The 18,018-nt window shown below is 53.4% G+C and overlaps 7 protein-coding genes across 7 annotated transcripts; 4 read left to right on the forward strand and 3 right to left on the reverse strand.

Moving 5' to 3' along the window:
• Positions 1-323: 323 nt before the first annotated feature.
• Positions 324-1,523, reverse strand: CKM354_000406900 (uncharacterized protein; the record flags this gene model as incomplete). Its single annotated transcript, XM_044799294.1, has 4 exons — positions 324-466; positions 528-1,133; positions 1,199-1,334; positions 1,431-1,523. The coding sequence occupies 4 exons, from the start codon at positions 1,521-1,523 to the stop codon at positions 324-326; spliced, it is 978 nt and encodes a 325-aa protein (XP_044655229.1).
• Positions 1,524-1,895: 372 nt separating this feature from the next.
• On the forward strand, positions 1,896-2,434 carry CKM354_000407000 (uncharacterized protein; the record flags this gene model as incomplete). Its single annotated transcript, XM_044799295.1, has 3 exons — positions 1,896-1,925; positions 1,992-2,158; positions 2,272-2,434. 3 exons carry the CDS (start codon positions 1,896-1,898, stop codon positions 2,432-2,434), a joined length of 360 nt encoding a protein of 119 aa, XP_044655230.1.
• A 1,292-nt stretch (positions 2,435-3,726) lies between these two features.
• On the reverse strand, positions 3,727-5,034 carry CKM354_000407100 (uncharacterized protein; the record flags this gene model as incomplete). Its single annotated transcript, XM_044799296.1, has 3 exons — positions 3,727-3,810; positions 3,897-4,693; positions 4,749-5,034. The coding sequence occupies 3 exons, from the start codon at positions 5,032-5,034 to the stop codon at positions 3,727-3,729; spliced, it is 1,167 nt and encodes a 388-aa protein (XP_044655231.1).
• Positions 5,035-7,630: 2,596 nt separating this feature from the next.
• On the forward strand, positions 7,631-9,145 carry CKM354_000407200 (uncharacterized protein; the record flags this gene model as incomplete). The annotated part of the gene is made up of 1 exon (XM_044799297.1): positions 7,631-9,145. The coding sequence occupies one exon, from the start codon at positions 7,631-7,633 to the stop codon at positions 9,143-9,145; it is 1,515 nt and encodes a 504-aa protein (XP_044655232.1).
• Positions 9,146-9,630: 485 nt separating this feature from the next.
• CKM354_000407300 (DNA-directed RNA polymerase II core subunit RPB3) lies at positions 9,631-10,796 on the forward strand (the record flags this gene model as incomplete). The annotated part of the gene is made up of 2 exons (XM_044799298.1): positions 9,631-9,696; positions 9,777-10,796. 2 exons carry the CDS (start codon positions 9,631-9,633, stop codon positions 10,794-10,796), a joined length of 1,086 nt encoding a protein of 361 aa, XP_044655233.1.
• Positions 10,797-13,850: 3,054 nt separating this feature from the next.
• CKM354_000407400 (uncharacterized protein) lies at positions 13,851-14,265 on the forward strand (the record flags this gene model as incomplete). Its single annotated transcript, XM_044799299.1, has 2 exons — positions 13,851-14,054; positions 14,110-14,265. The coding sequence occupies 2 exons, from the start codon at positions 13,851-13,853 to the stop codon at positions 14,263-14,265; spliced, it is 360 nt and encodes a 119-aa protein (XP_044655234.1).
• A 414-nt stretch (positions 14,266-14,679) lies between these two features.
• CKM354_000407500 (uncharacterized protein) lies at positions 14,680-17,265 on the reverse strand (the record flags this gene model as incomplete). The annotated part of the gene is made up of 5 exons (XM_044799300.1): positions 14,680-15,043; positions 15,119-15,352; positions 15,410-16,955; positions 17,006-17,198; positions 17,251-17,265. 5 exons carry the CDS (start codon positions 17,263-17,265, stop codon positions 14,680-14,682), a joined length of 2,352 nt encoding a protein of 783 aa, XP_044655235.1.
• Positions 17,266-18,018: the final 753 nt, after the last annotated feature.

An 18,018-nucleotide genomic window follows, 5' to 3' on the forward strand; every position in this document is an offset into this window, starting at 1 on the left:
GCCGGTGCCAAGTGTCGCTCGAGCAAAGCACCGTGCTCCGATGGTCTGCATATGCGCCGGCTACCGTCCAAAGACACTCTGCAGCTGCAGGCCAGGCTTGACTCGAAGCGGTCGAGTACGCTGACGCTGTCCGCTGATCGGAGTTCGCGCACAGTACTCCATACCAGTCTTCTCACGAGCATTTGCAAAAAGCGCGCATCCACGGGTATTTCGCTTCTTGGACGCGTCGCACTCGCACCGCTTCGCCGATCATGATGTAAAAGCGCTAGTCATCATGGAGCGAGCGTCACATGCAGATTTCCAGTCGCCAATTTTCGCTCCGATCAGCGCAACTTCTTTTTCGCACTCCCGTTCATCGCTGGCTGCTGGCTGCGCACGATCTCTGGCAGAGATATGAAACTAGGCCAACTCAATTCGAACTCGTCTGCTCGGCCGTTCAAACAGTGTCGCAGCCAAATACCCCAGACTATCAGAAGACCTTGTTAGCGACCCAAACTCAGGTCATCGTCCAGAGTTGTGTTACTCACCGATGTAGAAATACGCGCCCAAACCAGTCCCCAAATGCCACCATCCGTGACCTTCCAGTAGGATTCCCCACGGCAAGCCGATTTCGTGTCTCCATCTCCGAATTGTGGAGCAGTATTCATTGTCCAGATTCCAAACTGCAAACCCTCCCAGGAAGAGAGTCATTCCAAGTGCAATCATTGTCCACATCTGCTTCAGAATCCATCGGTCTCTTTCATCCAATTTTTGTTCCCGGGCTCGTGTCGCGTCAGAAACGGTCTTGTCTCTCCTCATCCGCTCGTGCTCCTCCTTGCGTCCTCGGAAATAAGGTCGAATGTCCCTCTCCATAATGTACATGCTTCGGCTGAGGACGATGATCGTGAGGAGCGCATACGCATTTTGGTGGAATGTCGGATCCTGCAAGTAATGATAATACAGGGTGATAAAAATGGCAAGCCCGGTGGTTCCTAGTGCAATCGAGATTTGTATCCATTGTGACCTTTTGTGAGCGAAAGTCGCAAAGAACATGAGGCAGGTGGTGTAAATCATGGAAAGCTCGTCGACCAGCTGGAATGGGTACAAGAGCGTGGAGTGAAAGGCGAAGGAGCCTGAACCGACCAAGAAATATCCTACATTGCAACGAGAATGGGTGAGCTTGTAGGTCTTATTGAAAATGATATTCACAAACTCGTACCAATAAATGTGATGAGGAAAATGCGATCGTGTCCATATTGGATACAATTCCGGGCTCCTCGGTAGGCCAGGTAGATGAACAGCAGATTCGTTAAAGTGTTGATAATTTCTGCCGAGTATTGAGTCGCGTAGTAATTCTACGCGTTGTCAGTATCGCCACAAGACAGGCCAAGATGACTGAAGCTTGCGACTGCGGACCAGCAGCGACACGGAAACATGCAGTTCTTGCATACCTCTTCACACCAGTCCAATGTGGACGTTATTGGAGCCCAGTATCCATCGTCCCTAGCAGGCGGATATGGGATGCTGGGTAGCCAGGCTACCATGCTAGGATCGAGTTGCTAAATCGCGATACACGAAGTTGACGTAAGCTTCTGGCGTGCAGTGAACCTGTGGAAGTCGCAAATGGCCAAGAAATGAGAGGTGTTGATCCGGGTTGGCGTAGAAGACTCCTGTATGCAATGAGTGGCCGTGTGACCAGACAAACAATACTGAACTGTTTGTGGTGTTTGCAGGCACACACGTCACTTGCAGTAGGTCTCACTGGATCTACCGCGGCATGCGTGGCTTCCCGAAGTCCATGCCTGACGCCAAGCCTGAATCCCGGAATAGATGCCGCATGTGACAGCAATAGCGATCTCTAAAACCACAGCACAGGACCTTCGAGCAGTTGTCGACGGCGACGCGGCTACGGCATCATGGCGATCCCGAACGAGAAGCTGCAGCAGGTGTGTATATCCTCATCCCATGCTCTTTCCTGGTGCTGGTCACGTAACTAACCGCCACCACCCCAGCTCTTGCAAGAAATCGAGCAAAAGGCCGCCTTCGCTTCCCAGCAACTCCAGATCGTGCGCGGCCAGATCAACTCCAAAAATCGCGAAAGTCGGATGCTGCAGTTGAGTGCGGTGGAATTGGACTCGTTACCAAAGGACACTCCAGTTTATGATGGTGTCGGCAAGATGTAAGCTACTCCTCACCCTTGAGCTTGGGCTGTATACCGTAACCGAGGCTGGTTCCGGCTACACCATGACGATGGGTCCTGGGTCCCAGACTAATGCAAGGGTTGCGATATAGGTTCGTGCTTACTACTACTGAGGACATCAAGAAGCGGCAAGCCAAAGAAGCGACTGATGTGAAAGCCGAAATGGCAAACCTCGAGAAGAAGCTGAATTATCTGGAGACGACTTATAAGAATAGTCAAGAACATATGAATGCTATCTTGCAGCGAGGCGGGTGAAAGGTGGCCATCTGTGACCCTGATGAAGCTGGACGTACCCGCTTGCCATCGCTGGCTTCGAGCGCTGTTGGCTTGGATGCGCATTCCTTCTGGGAGCACCGTGACCGAAGTTCACGATTGGCTAGCCTTTACAGCGTCCTCGCTGCGTTTTCGGTCGGACAGAAAGCCGGCCCCCATGCTATGAAGCACTTACTGAGGGGAGTTCCATTATCGATATGGTCGACGTGCTGCCAGCAAGTTGAGTCCTCTGCATGACTGCAACTGTGGCCAGCCTTCTTGAGGAAGAAGAATAACTGCGACAAGAGCCGGACTGCGGACGTAGAAGCTTCCTCAGTTGTGAATGGGATTCCTCCTCGCAGAAGGTACGGCTGCCTCATGGTCTCGCATAACTTAGTCTCAGCCGATATTCAAGATCAAATTCGTCGCCTCATGGGCCACGCAAAGCTCTTTTTGAAACACCTTCGAGCCAAATTCTGGTTTCATATGACTGACTCTCTAAATGCAACAAGCTGTCCGCTACTTCCTGCGATTTTTGTCTCTCTTACATGGGAGCTATCAAGCACACATTGCTCTCTTCCTATTCCCCCAATAAAAATCTCCTGAATCAGCCCACGCTAGACCTCAGCTACATTCGAGACCTGACTACTGCTGCAAGTAGAAAAATCCAGCTTATACTCCCTAGCACAACTACACTCCATCCACGCCTATGTTCACTTTACCGAGCACTTATTCCAAGCTTCGAGCAAGGCCCAACGCCCAAGATGGAGAAGCTCAACACTTTCACCAACAAATTGGCACACCTCCATATGGTGCCCTTCTGCTCCTATTAAGCAGGGCTGTCGAAGCTGTGCCATTCGATAATCTTGGTTTTGGGGGTTAGCATCATCAAAGTGATGTCTCACAAATTCAAACTTGGACTGTCGTACAGGACAATTCAAGGAGCATCAAGGTGAGTTTCGAATGTGATAAGCAGTATCTCACGAAACCAGTGGTCTGACGCTGTGCAAAGACAGCTAATACGGCCGGACGAGGATTTCGGGTCATTGAACGCTGGTGCGTTCTGACTATCTTGAGTCGTCGTTATGCAACCCGAGCTGTTTTGCGAGCCGCACGTAATTTCACTTTGACGCAGACGCACTGGTGCATAAGAGAATAAGCATGATCCGCAGGAAGTCGCGATTTTGATTGTGAGCAGATGGATTTGAAAGTCACTTCCTCTGCAGTATCGAGGTCATTCATGCGTCTGGTGCCAATCTACAGCGCAAGACTGTATCTCTGACTAATAAGAGAACCTAGTTCCGGGTGGCGAATCCGATTCTCGAGCCGGTCGTGTCAAAGACGGAGTAGTAGTTCTCGAGGAACTTCTGGCCGATGATCTAGATTGCATGTGTCAGTAAAGTGATCGTTGGGGGCAGGCGCACATTGACCAAAAGCTAAGGCCTTGGATCGCGGGCAGACTTACAGTGTTGACGCCGGAGCTACCACCATCAGTGATCCAGCTGTAGTACTTGCCCGAAGACAATCCGTAGAAGCCGTATTGCGCTGTGGGCACCAGGTATTGCGCAGGGGTCAGATTGTAGGTGGTCGACCCGAATTTGATACCAAAGTTGGCAGTTGGCTTGGTAGTGAAGCTGGCCAGACCAGAGCTGCTATCAGTCCTACCTCCGGCAGCAGAAAGGAACTTGTTGTATGCGGTGGTGGGAATGTAGATCAGAGTCGTGCCAGTATCCACAATACCCTGGGCGTTGGAGGCTAGTGTCGTGGATCCGTAAGTGAAGCTAGCGATTGAAATACCCCAGTATGGAGCAGCTGAACCGCTTGTCAACTGCGGGAAATATTGAATGCTTCCACTGTACTTGGAGCTGTCAGTCCCACCGAGAGTCAGTTCTCCGTTGGCGTCGTCCGTATCACTGCCGGACTCTGGACGGAAGTACACGCCAAGCACTTCTCTTGCAATGCTCCCTTGGCTGTACAGATTGTCCATGAACGTTGGAACAGTGTTGGCGTTAGAGACAGTGCCTTGCGTGAGATCAGCGGGACCGAAGCCGATGATCCCATCAACGCCATTGAAACCCGAAGCGGATGTAGCAGCACCAAGCGATTGAGATCGAACAGTCAGGCCGCCGAACGAGACGGTGTCCGTATACTCCTTGCCCGAGACAGAGCCACTGCCGTAAGAGACCTGGAAATTGCCTCCAGTCGCTTTGCCGGTCGATGTGGCCTCGCACGAGCTCTGAGCACCACACCACAAGTTCGAGGCTGCAAGTCCAGCATTAGTTCAAAGTACACAGTTGCCGATTCACCACCAACATACATCCTGTGTCCACAATAAGGTCCCAGGTCCTCCCTCCCACGACGATTGGCGCCACATAGGTAACATCCTCGTTGGTGATGGAACCGGAGCTTTGACGGGCAGTGAGCTTGCTGCCAGAATTGATTTTGCTGATCTTAGCCTCGCCACTCTGCACAATGCTCTTCATCGAAGAGAAGTTGGCGACACGCTTCAGGGGAAGAACGATGGAAGAGCTTCCCTGCTGCACTGGTGCAGCTGAAACTACCGCCGCGGCGGCTGCGAAGCCAAGGGATGCTCTGAAGAACATGATGGAGAGAATGAGAAGACCGGGGCGGAAGCAAGTTGTACTGTGTTGTTGAGCATCGTGATGTCGGAACAAATCTCCTCACCTTTATATAATGCCATTGTGAAAAATGAACTACTGGCGTGGCAGTCCCATCTCGCACTTCGTCGAGGAAAGTGATAGTGGACGAGCGCTAAGCGATGATACCTGCCTGTTGTGTGAAAAGGCCGTCCTGCATCTCGGGTAAACATGTTCCACGAGCCTCTATCACATACGTGAGACATGTCACATCATCGCATGTAGACACAGAAGCATCTCTTCGTCGGCAGAAAGGTTGCACTCGGTGGCATGCTGGCGCTACCGTCGTAGCCAATAGTAGATAGTACATTGCTCGTAGCATTCGTAATCCGGCGTTTGCGGTGAGCTCGCCATCACTTGCAGGTCTTGCAGCGAGCCAAGTCTTCACTTCATCCACCAGTCACAGGATCAAGACTTGCCAAGGGCGTGCTAGAGTGCTTGTTCAACGCTTATCGTTCCTGAGAATGGAGAGATGGTGACATCCACTAAGGTCCAGCGCTTGAGCTGTGCTAGGAAGGCCAAATGCAAGTGGTGGATAAGCTGCCGAATTTGCATAAGCGCGCCATCTGCGCAGAAGTTTGATCGCCCAAGCAATCACCAATTTGAACGCATGCCCGGTGTCTGTTCATTTGCCAGAGGGTAGCTGCGAACGCGTCCACTAAAGTTCGCGAAGAGCAGAGCTTGATCTGTTGCTTAGCATGCTTGTCGATCCCACCCAAAGCAGAAGGTAGTGGTGTCCTGCGACCAAAGCAACCAGTCAAGAGGTCTGGCAGCAAGCATGTCGTTGATAAGCGACGACTTGCAGATACGTCGCAACTAGTGCATCTTATTGTATCGCCCCATTGTGGAAGGTGTCGAACGTCCCGCATGATAGGTCATGAGAACAATCTGAGGATTCGAGACACTGCGCCTGATTTCAGAGTGCTCCAGGTCTCCTGTGTCTGTAGCAGCAGATGAGCAGCGGAAACTCGGCTGGATTGGGACAGCTCCGTTTAGCAGAATGGGTCTTGCAATCAGCGCAAGCGGGATCGCAACGCCAACTCCACACTGGAAGTTTCTCAGGTAGTCTCATTGTCTTCCACATGAAGAGGACCATAGTCACAAGCCTTTGTGCAAGAGCAGGAGAGCCGGGGTCCCAAACCCCATCGGCGGCAAGCTGGATAGGCGTGTTGTTCCTCTGCTGTCTCTGCTACCGAAAGCGTACTCATGAGAGCTCGCATGGCTGCCCTCAAGATCGACTGGTCCGCGTGATAGATGTAGTGCAAGTAGATGTTCGAGCGTCTGATGCAGATTGCAGTCTGCAGTCGACGCGCTGTCAAGGATGTTCCTGGGAAAGCACGGTCGACATGGAGGGCAATGTGGAAAAGTCCGACTTGGCAAAACAATCCTCCGATGCATCATCACGCGTCGAGCATTGAAGTCCGCCCTGTCCAACACCACGCTCCCTTCCATCCACCATCCGCATCTTCCCCTCGCCGTCATGGTAGCCAGGCACCCATCGCATGCTGAATCGACGTCGCCAGTATTACGCAGTCGAGTGCCAGTCGAGCGCAAGACAGCGAGACGACGGACGTGTTGCGGCGATTGAGCAGTGAAAACCGCACGACCTCCCCCTCGAGTGCCTCCATCCAGCAGTGTCTTCCCAGATGCTCGACCGCACCACCGATGATCACGTCAAGGAGGGGTTATATGAAGATGGCGGAAGTGTAGCACTGCATACCAGCGAATTGTACACACTCTTGCACCTTGCACAGCCAGCTCGACCCAAGCAGAACTGCACTGGGCAAATCCGATGACACAATGTCATGTGCATGCTCCACTGTGCTCTCTGCTCCATACTGGTTGCTTAATGCAGAATCCAACGAGGTTCAGCATTGCTGGTACGCTATGCAAGGCTGACCACCGTTAAGCGTTCACGGTTTTACTTGCAGGCTAGCCTCATACACTTCTGGACACTTCGATCATGAACCTACGCAGCAAGTGTCACGAGGACAAGAAACGGCATGCAGCATTTCGTGCTCTCTAGCCGTCTTCCGAAGGCGACCTGGCAACGTCGTCCTCGGACCGTTACTGTGAAATTCAGGAACCAACGTTCGCCATCGTTCATGACGAGGCATTGGTGGCTGACCTTGTGTTTGATGTTGACATCGTTCCCGAGTACTGCCATACACAGTGGCCCAGCCTCGCCCGTTGGGTCAATGTGTGACTGCCTCGGAGCTGCAAGACGTTGGTCATGACAGCCACAACATTTTCCATTCAAGCGGTCGTTCGCCTCTACTGCAGATTCAGGCACTCCCTCACGAGGCTGGCCGAGATTGTTCTGATACAGCAATCTCGCATTATCAGCAAGGCTGGTCATGAGAAAAGAGATGGCTGTAGGCAGCAGAGGACTGTATATCATGGCTTCGAGCAATCCTCGGTCCAATGGTCAGTAAACCACTCATTCCTCGTCCGATACCGTTTTACATTTGTGCACCGCATCACCTACATTGCTTCGACCAGTCTACAACAGATCAACTAGAGTTCCGGAGCCGCTGCAGCCATGAAGGCCTCAAACAGCATGATGCTCGCTGCTGCCACAGCAACCTCAGCTCAGACGTTGCTGAACAACACCGGAGAGGTCGCAGCATCGAGCTCCGTTTCATACTTGGTCGCGGCCTATGAGCAGTTGTCCACATCGACTGCAGCTGCATTGGCAGAACCTTCGACTGATGCGGCGCTCTCGTTGAACGATCCGGCGGCGGCAACTACTCCAACTGAGGCGGCAGCTGACCCAGCGGCACTATTGCCGACCACTCCTACCGATGCGCTGGCCGCCGAGACTGGAGTGGCACCGGCTCCTACTGAGGCTGCTATTTCCGCAGAGACAGACAATGCGGCGACGGCAGCCGAAGCAGCAGCGGCAGAGGCGACACAAGCCGAAGGACTGCCAGCGGTCGACTTGGCCAGTACTACATCTGTCACAACAGAATTCAACACTCAGGCCGCTGGATACACACAGGAGTCACTTGCTCTGCTCCCGACAGTCGAATCCGCTACACGCACATACACCGTCCCAGCCGGTCTGCCTACATCGTATCCCTCGCCATTCCCTCTTACAACTGGAACCAAATACGAGCTGAGTCCAGATGTCGACCTGCTGCCCACTGCATCGCTGCCATCCTACGTTACAACGGTAACATACACCAAGGGATCCTCGATGTTTCTCAGCACTGTGACATCTGACTGTGGCAACGGCACCATGGTATTCCCGCCCAGCACCCAGCCTCCCGCTCTGCCTCCAGCACCCACCACCGTCCCAGAGCTCCCGCCTGCTCCAGCTCCACCAGCCTCATATCCAACATTTGGCCAGCCATCCAGTACGTATCCATTGGCACCACCGCCGAGTGAGCCGACTCTGTCCAGCTCCGCTTCCATCTGGACAGACCTTCCTCCATCGACGCTCACGGAGATCCCGCTGACCACTCTCACCATCATCACTGGAACCTTGACAAGCTACAGCACTGTGGTGTCCAACTGTGGTAATGGGAGCATGACCCATGCACCCAGTGCGCCAATGCTGCCTCCGACAAGCATCAATGTTGGTCCAGTGATGCCGTCTCTGCCTGCTGGAGAACCTGGACAACCACCCGCACCAACAGAAGCACCAGGACTCTTTCCCGGTCTTCCAACACCAGTTCAACCACTGCCAGAAACTCCATGCTCAGAGGCTACTGGCGAAGCACCTTACCCGATCCCTGCAGCGACCACCACACCTGCTTACACAAATGTCTGGTCGGCATCTGAGGTACAACTCTCGCCAGCCAATCCAACACAGGGTCACCAGTTCCTTCCTGTTCTGAACACTACAATGGCAACCATCCACAAGCCAACGCCCACTCCAACAATTGAGGACCCCGAGTTGATGGGTCCTCCGACGACAATCGCAGGAGGCTTCTCGCAGGGAAGCGGCACAGCAGACCCCGGCCTCTTTGCTGGGGGTGCAACATCTGCCCACGAGCCCAGCAAGATCTGGGTGGTCCTTGGTGCCTTCCTGGCCGTCGCCTGGATGTTCTAATAAGTCAAAGCGCAACTTGAGCATAGCAGTGTAGCCGCATGGCGATGGCGTTCGGGTAAAGGAATACAGGGAGTTGGGCTTGCAGCGAGACTTGGCGATCTGGATTGTTGTGATAGCGTCCTTGCAATATGTAATTGGTAAAAACGATGCAAATAAGAAAACAAGAAGATAGCTTCTTAAGGATGTACACTTGTTTCTTCTAGTGATTTCGTCTAGGGAAAATTGTATTGATGCTGTGCAGTGAGGCTCTGGGCACGTGAACTGAACATGCAGACCCCTGCTAGCGCATGTCGGCCTCGAAAGTCGCGTCGTGAAAGAAAGGCATCGCAACAAGCTCACTACAACGACCATTCTCTTTGCGCTTCTCGCTTGCACCTTGCATCGCGCTCTCTCAGCCTCTAGTAACCTTCAGGAAAGCGCCCTCGCAGCACTGAAAAGGCCCCGCTCAATCGAAGCAGCGCAACTCGAAGACAGACAGCGACAACATGGACTACGACGCATTCGGCGCCACCGATGGCGATGACAGCGGGCCAAAGATCACAATCCGAGAGGTGGGTGCTTACGAGGAGCGCTAAAGGCGTCTCAGCGCATTTGTGCAGAACAAACGGAATAACACGTTAGGCGATGGCAGACTTCCAACACCACGATCCGCTTCCGATTGTCCAACACCTCGCTCGCCCTCGCCAACTCCGTTCGCCGCGTAATGCTCGCCGAAGTGCCCACCATCGCCATCGATCTCTGTCAAATCGAAAGCAACACCTCAGTCCTCGCCGATGAGTTCCTCGCGCATCGACTGGGCCTCATCCCACTGAGCACAAAAGGCGTAGACGATATGGTAGATTTCCGAGACTGCACATGCGACGAATACTGCGACAACTGCAGCGTCGTACTCCGACTAAACGCCGCGAACCGCAACAGCGACCAAAACCTCAAAGTCTTCGCGCGCGATCTTTTCGTCGAATCCGGCGCGCCAGGCGCAACTTACAATCGCACGAGCTCTATGAACGGCTCTTCATCCGACGATCTTCCCCCACGCGGCTCACCCATCATCGCCGACCCAGCAGGTCAAGGCCCTCTGATCTGCCAACTACGCAAAGGCCAGGAATTGCGAATAAAATGCATAGCAAAGAAAGGCATAGCGAAAGAACACGCAAAATGGGCACCTACAGCAGCCGTGGGCTTCGAATACGACCCGTGGAACAAATTGAAGCACACAACACTATGGTACGAAACCGACCCCAAAGCCGAGTGGCCAGAACCGCAAAAGAACGGTGATTGGGAAGAGCCACCGCAAGAAGGAGAACCCTTTGATTATGCGGCAGAACCAACGAATTTCTATTTCGAACTCGAAGGAACGGGCGTTATGCCACCGGATCAAATCTTACATTCTGGTATTCGGGTCTTGCAGGCTAAATTGGCTGGCATAATACGAGATCTGAACTCAGATGGGCAATCGGGCGATCAGAATGGTTATGGAGGTTTTAGTCCGAATGATCCTATGGCGAACGGTGGGCAGAGTGCGTATGGTGGAGGGACGGCGTATGGAGCTGAAGGGTATGGAGGCGGGACTGCGTACGGTGGAAATACGGCTTATGGAAATGGTGCGGGAAGTGTGTATGGAGCTACTCCGTACGGGTCAAGGCCGTATTGAGAAGGTGGCTTGAGTTCTGCGACCATGGAGGGAATTTGACAGAGAGGGGAGAGGCCTTGAAATGAGCAAGAAGACAGTGCAAACATGCCTGTCTCCAATCCAGACGAAAGACCGCGATGGGCTTTGAGCGAAGGCGTTGGGAGGTTGCATATGAGCTGGCGAGCTCAGATCAGATCAGATCATCAAGAGAAGTCAGAGAAGATGCCACGCAAGACTTTGGTGCCAGTTACGGCCCCCGGTAAAACGCAATAGGCTCGATCAAGTGCCGCAAAAGGCTCTGCTAGAGGCCAGTGTACCAACAGAAGACTGAGAAAAAATGTAACGATAAGTTCATGGCTAATGCATTCAAGAAGATCGTTGGGTATCTAGTTCGCATGCGTTGAATCATTTCGATGTGGTGGACCTTGGACCCCGTCATGGTCCGTCGTGCTTTGTTCCCATCACCGCAGCACCCTCTCTATCATGTCACGCTCCACCTTCTATCCATTTATAACAGTGTCATTGGTTCATAAACATATACTCATCGAGCTGCGCTGTACTCAGCTGAAAAGGATGCTCAGCATCCTGAAACCCCGTGTCACTTTGCCCATGCCCACTAATCGGATGATAAGCATAAAACGCCTGCTGAGCCACCGCCCCATGCGGCGTAGGGGGTTGTGATGTTGAAGGCGTCGAAGTCGCACTTCGACAATCCGGTATCCTGCAAGGCTCATGTTGAATCGTACAAGCAGCCTGATGAGGATGTATCGAGCAAGAAGCACCATGTTGAAGTGTGCAAGGCTCATGGTGTTGAATCGTACAAGGAGGATCATGGTGTTGAATCGTGCAAGGACCATCATGATGTTGAATCGTGCAAGGTTCGATACCATTGCACTCCTGCCTCGTAGCTTCTTCGCAGTCGGGATCATTGCAAGGATCGCAGGGATCGCATGCAGCATCATCGCACGGCTGGAGATGGTAATCAGGAAATAAGTCATGATAATCGTTGCAATCAAGGTTGCAAGGAATGCATACAGGAATGTTGCAGTCCTGCTTACTGCATTCGAACGCCGGCACTCGAAAGGGAGTGGGGGCGAACGGTATACTTGAGATGCTGGAGGCGCGAGACATCGGTGTGCCGCTGATATCTCGGGACCGGCGAGATTCGGCTTTCTTGGAGGCAGTCTTAAATCCTTGTACATAGAGGTTCCATTTGTGAGGGTCGTTGGCGATTTCTAGGCCGTGGCACTCGCGTTCGCAGTGTTCCTTCATCTTGTCTTTACGGCTGTCGACGTATGTGCATCCATGGCTGTGCCTGGCGGGGCACTTGATTCCGGTCTCTGGATTGTGAACCTGCTTCTTGTGTTTCGAAAGGTTTGAGGAGTCGTCGAAAGCTTGCGAGCAATGCGGGCAGACATGCTTCTTCGCTTTCAGGTGAACGCTGTTCATGTGGCCATCGAGTGCATGCTTCACTGCAAACGAGCGCCCGCAACCCGGCCAACTGCATACGAAGTCTTTGGCACCAGTGTGTGTCGTGAGATGTTTGTCGAGCTGGTCCTTGGTCACGAATGCCTGCGTACAGCTTGGACATTGGAAGGGCTTATATCCAGTGTGGGAGTGTACGTGTCGGACCAGTTTGTTGGCCGTCGGAAATGAGCCTTTGTTGCAGCCTTGCCATTGACATACGAAGCTCCCTGCGCCTCGCACATGGTGAGAGCGAATGTGTTCGTTCAGTGTTTTCGCGTCTTCGAATTGCTGGTGACATGCTGCGCCGTCGATGGTCCAATGGCAGCAGTAGCGTCCACAGACTAGGGCCGATGCTCCAGCCAAGCCAGGTCTCCGTACTGTCCGTGTCCCGGTAGGAGTCTGCATAGCACAGCTGTCAGCTTGAATGCCATAGAGTAGGTGGAACTACGGCGCAACATACCTTGACTGACACCATGGAACCGTATTGCGCCGACGAAGACTGCTCAGCCTGTGCGAACTCCTGCGACAATTGCGAGATATCACTAAAGGGCGAATATGCCGCCGACTGTTCGCTGCTGGAATGTTGCGAAGGTGGAGGCATCTGCTCGCTCGCAAGAGACTGGTATTGTAACTGATCGCTTTGGCCATTGTCCGGGCTGATCAGAGAGGAGAACTGGCTGGACGGATGCCAATAAGGCAGCGTCGAGGGATTCTGCTCGGCGACGCTGTTGCGAAGAGCGCTTTCCTCGAACCTCGTCATGCTTGACGATTCGTCTCAACACCACACCTGATTGCGGCTCGTCGATACCGGTGGATCGTGCGCAAGACCCTTGGATTTGGGCAGAAGGTAGTTCGAGACCTTTCGGCCTTTGTACCAAGAAGCTTGTGTTGGCCGTGGGTGGAGGCCGTGAGAAGGTCCGTGGGGGTGCCGCTTCCGGTACTACGCGTGTTTCTCGACAATGCCACCACCACAAGCAGGTCTCTGGCAATTTCGCAATATAGCGTCTCTCAAGAAGTGAAGGCGAGAAGAAGTATCAAGCACATTGATGGCCCAGAATGGCGGAGGTCGAGGTAGTAGAGGGGTTCATGGTTGCTCGACGTCAATTGTGCGAACTTGCGCAGCGTGAGCACCTTGATGGACACGATGCCCGCCAAGCATCGCGAGCCCGTCACGCGTGTGGTCGGCGGCTATCCTGGATCGTGGTCTTGTTTGTCTGCGCTGGATAATCGGCTTCTTGATATGGCGGTGTAGATCTTCTTGTTCCTGGCTGCGCTCGATGTCGTGGCAATCCTTTGCCCGCGTGGAGGTGAAGTTGCAATTGTCTTTGTCGTGCGCCAATAGCCGACAGCACAAAGTCAGCCCAGGCAGACCCTACAACAGCCGCTTCGCTCCGCTCTGCGCGTGGTGCCTCTCTGCTCGGCTGCTACCTCACCTGCGCCGCCCAGCTCACGGCCATGTGCGAATGGATCATCTACCACTCCCAAGACCGGCCGCGTGGCTGGCATAGATCACCAGCCATCTAGCCTGCTAGAACACAACTACACATACATCTGCGCCACTTTACTGCCTCATCTGCTTCATTGCGCCAGAACTGCGAGACGTACACAATGGGGAACTGCTGCGGCAAGAGCTCAGACGAGAACTTCCAGGGCGAAGGTCGGACCTTAGGAGCTGCTCCGGTCAACGCTCCGATTCCATCGAACAATGCGCGCGCTGCAGCACCTCCGAAAGTCACAGGACCAGGGCGAACGCTGGGAAATGCATCGGGAGAGCAGCAGCCTCCGGGCTCAGCAGCGGCGAGGGCAGCAGAGGTTCGTTAGAGCCAGGCATGGCTCTGGCTATCATACTAACATACCATGTTTCTAGGAACGAGCGAAAGCCGCCCAAGGCAAAGGCAAGCTTGGCAAGCAATTAGACGCACAGAAGTCGCAAACACAGAAAGACACATTGGCACAAACTGCGCGGGACAATGTTGCGGCGAGAGACGCTGATGCCGCTGCGCAGGCGAGGGCGTATAATTGAGCTCGAGACGGGAAAGAGCATACGACGGGACGAAGTCATGAGCTTGCTTGCATGCGGATAAGAGCGTCTGATTGTGAAACATACGGCAGTGGAGCGGGAGCATGCTGTATTGAATGAGCGCATACACTTGATCGCGGTGGTCGAACGCGGTTGAAGAGCATAGACCAGGAGGAAGCCTCAGCGGCAGTGGGCGAGGAAGAGAAGGCACATGTAACAATCGGCATCATTCGTGGTTCGTGCATTTCATTCCAATCATATCTCATAAAATCCTTCATCTTTCTCATCAAATTCGTAACCTCATGGCGCGTATACCACATCCGAAGCGTAAATCATTATCGTCGTTCATGTCGTCTCGTCTTCGCATCATTGTCATCATCGTCGTCGTCGTGATCATCATCATCATCATTTTTCCTCTCAAACAGACCCCATACTCCTCTTGGCAAATCCTGAAGACCCGGTCCGCCAGCCCACAAGTCGATTCGCAATATCGCTGCAATAGCCATGCGTTGCAGCGCCCTTTTCAAGATCATTGCTCTCATCCACGCTGCCACTATTGTAAGCTCGTGCAACGCGATACCACATCTGAGCATCAAGGTAGCCTTGTCCTTCCTCTTGATCCATCAATTGCATAATACCGCGGCCGGCATTAGTTCCGAGGATACCGTCGCGGACCATGGCTTCGATTTGTCGGGATGAACAGTCGGTCGAGACGAGACTTGGGTCTTTCATGGGGCCTGGTTCGCCGGCTTCGATCATGTTTGTGTTGCATGTGCCGTTACTGTGAAGGTCGTTAGTTGGAACATTCTGTGCATACTCCATTGGTGATGTTGAAGGCTGATTTTAGGAGACTTACCCATTGTGAGACTGAAGGATACCAGAGTTCCGATGACTTCCTTGAGTCTCAGGTACACGAAGACAACCGTGAGATTCCTGGAGCATCATCGCCAGAACCACTCGCGGGTCAACGCCACCTTCCTCAGAGATCCGAGGAGTGAGATCGAGGAGGGTGTCAATTTCTGCGGGAGAGTTCTCCGGGACTTCCCAATACTTGCAAGCGCCGGCCAGTCTACCTTTGTTTGCATCGACCCTGTGGCAAGAAAATTAGCATAACTGTTAGAGAGTATGTATGTGGGCCGAGACTTACAATTCCTCCCAGCTCAACCACTCCGACATTTGCGGCCACCCCTCTTGTGCAGAACCATTGCCATGATATGGCATATAGCTGTGTACACTCGTGTGGTCCGTACCACCATGACGGGAGGGCGTCGATGCCAGAGTGGAGTCCGAGTCCGATGGAGCATCACATGGAGCTACACAATAAGCAGATCCCTCGAGAAGAGACTTGCAATCGGAGTTCAACGTCGGATTCAAAGTCTGCAGATCCGCCTGTGATCCAAACTTGGCTGCAACTTTGTCGCAGGTGTCTCCTTCTGCCACGACATACCACTGGGAACAGCTTGTAGCACCGCCGCTAGGGATCGGTCCAGGTGGAGGGATACATGAGTTGGTGGTGTTCTTCGCAAGGGATGGAGTCGTGCCAGACTGTGCCGAAGTAATAGTCTTGTTCCAACCCTCGGGTCCGTTCATCGGTGCGTGAGTTGGCTCCAATTTGGCATTCTCAGTAGAAGGGAATGCAAGCGCTGCGGCAGTCGTCGTTGTATTGCTGATCATCAAGCCAGCTGGGGTAGCAGTGGGAGCGAAAAGAGCACCTGCATCGGACGATACCTGTACACCAGTAGGGCTACCCAGCGTAGCATCGGTAGCATGCGTCGGCAGCCCTGTGGGAATCTCGTTGTGCAGTTGCGGGAGAGGTGAAGGGCTGGCAGCTTCAGTTGACATAGGTTCCACCATTGCTGAGTTGATCACAATCCCTGAGGCGTGCGCGAGATCAACCAAAGATGGGACCGCAGTCGAAGCCGTCTGTTTCGCGTTTACGACCTGATACGTCGATGAAGGAGCGCCGAAAGCTGCTTGACGTCTCGCTCTTGAGCCGCGCAATGCATAGGTCGAGTTCGATGAATCTGCATTGGCAGATAAATCTGTGACGCCAGTTCCAGTTACTTGAGAGCCCGTGGCCACCTGTGCTGCCGTGACCAGCACGGTTCTGAGGCTTGTTGAATTGCCGCTGCCAACAGTGAGATTGATCATTCGCGTTGTGTTGGCAGATTGCAGTGTGTAGTTGAGGCTTGATACGCCTGCACTCTCGACAGTCTCGTCGATAGTAGCGGACGCAGGTACAGGCTCTTCAAAGCTGGCAACGGACGCACTGGCGTTCCTCTGCATTGTTGCACTGTATTGGGCAGCGCGTTCGCTGGCTAGCACGACTGGACCACGTGTCATGGTGGCCGCGGTGTCAGTTGTCAGAGCAGCCACTCCTACCACCGAGCCGTTCAGGCCAACAACCGCAGCAAAGGGGGTTGAGGCAGTGCCATCAGTGCCAGCCACTGAGCTTGCGGCGCCCGATTGCTCAGATCCAGGTGATGCAGACGCTGGCGTAGGCACAATCGTGCTCACGGATAGCGTGCTTGCTCGGGATGTAGGAAATGCAGATGGAGAATTCGTTGATGCGGCTCTGCAAATACCGTTGGCATGGAGAAAGGACTCGCACCATGTCTCCGTTGAGGCTTGGTCGTATTCGGGGAACGTGAGGTAGATGTCGAACTGACGCGCAACAACTCCACAAGGCACATCTGTCGACGATTAGCAAGAATCGGGACCGAGACTTATCCTTCAATCGTACCTGCTTTGGGGTCGAAGTAGAGTGCTTTGCATGTGCCGACTGTTGGTAAGCTCTGCGCTTTCGTTCCGACAATATCTACAGAAATTGGAGTTATCCCAGGTACCGTAGTGTTCAAGCGTTCGCGGCGAGAGAGGGCTGTGGGGGAAATCGGTACGGCTAGGACTGAGCTCGCCAACAGTACAATTGCCGTGAGCTATTTCACGTTAGCAATGCCTCAATTTGGCCAGTGAATATGGTGAACTTACATGAAGCAATCGCATGCTGCCAGACGATCGCCGCGAAAGCCATGCAACTAGCAGAAGTATGAGGGAAGGGGGAGTGCAAGATTTAAGCCCGATTGACAGCATGATCTCGCCTCTTTGCGCGTGCACCACTCAGCACCAAGAGTAAAGCCCGGTCGGCCGCACGCAGATGAAGGCTCTCGCGAATCGAGAAATCAAGCCCGGTTGGCACCTCCTCGTGTCTCTTTGCGGTGTGCTGTTGGGTGAAGATTTGAGCCCGATTGGCAGCAAGATCTGCCTCTTTGCGTAACACTCCTCCAACAAAGGCAGGGAAGGGGAATGTTGATTTGGAGCCAATGTGCAAGTGAGGTGCAGGGGAACAGGAAATACTCAGCTTGTCAATTATTCACTCCGTCCAATGTGACCCGAAGGTCAGTATTCACTCGTGGTTTCTCGTTTGTTGTCTGCTTCGGCAAGTAGAGCAGAGTCGTAGGTGGGATGTTGCAGTTTGGATGCTGCAGGTGATAGCAGCAGGTGTTCGCAGCAGTTCGTCCTGTTTTCCAACGGAAAAAAGGAGTGGTGCCGAGCCGCTTTGTATTCGGATAGGCAGTGGATTGGTTGAATACAAGAGCAGATATGCAGGTGCAAAGATGCGGAACGAGGAAGAGATCCGGCTCATTTGTACGAGTGGACTGGGATCGCCACATGCTCGAGCGACACTTGGCGTTGTCCCGAGAACAAAAACGTCGCAGCCATCGCGGTGACGAGCTGCAGGGCCGTTTCCGACAACGT

Source organism: Cercospora kikuchii (genome assembly GCF_019650295.1).
Source record: "Cercospora kikuchii DNA, contig_00002, whole genome shotgun sequence".
Classification (NCBI taxonomy): Eukaryota; Fungi; Ascomycota; class Dothideomycetes; order Mycosphaerellales; family Mycosphaerellaceae; genus Cercospora; species Cercospora kikuchii.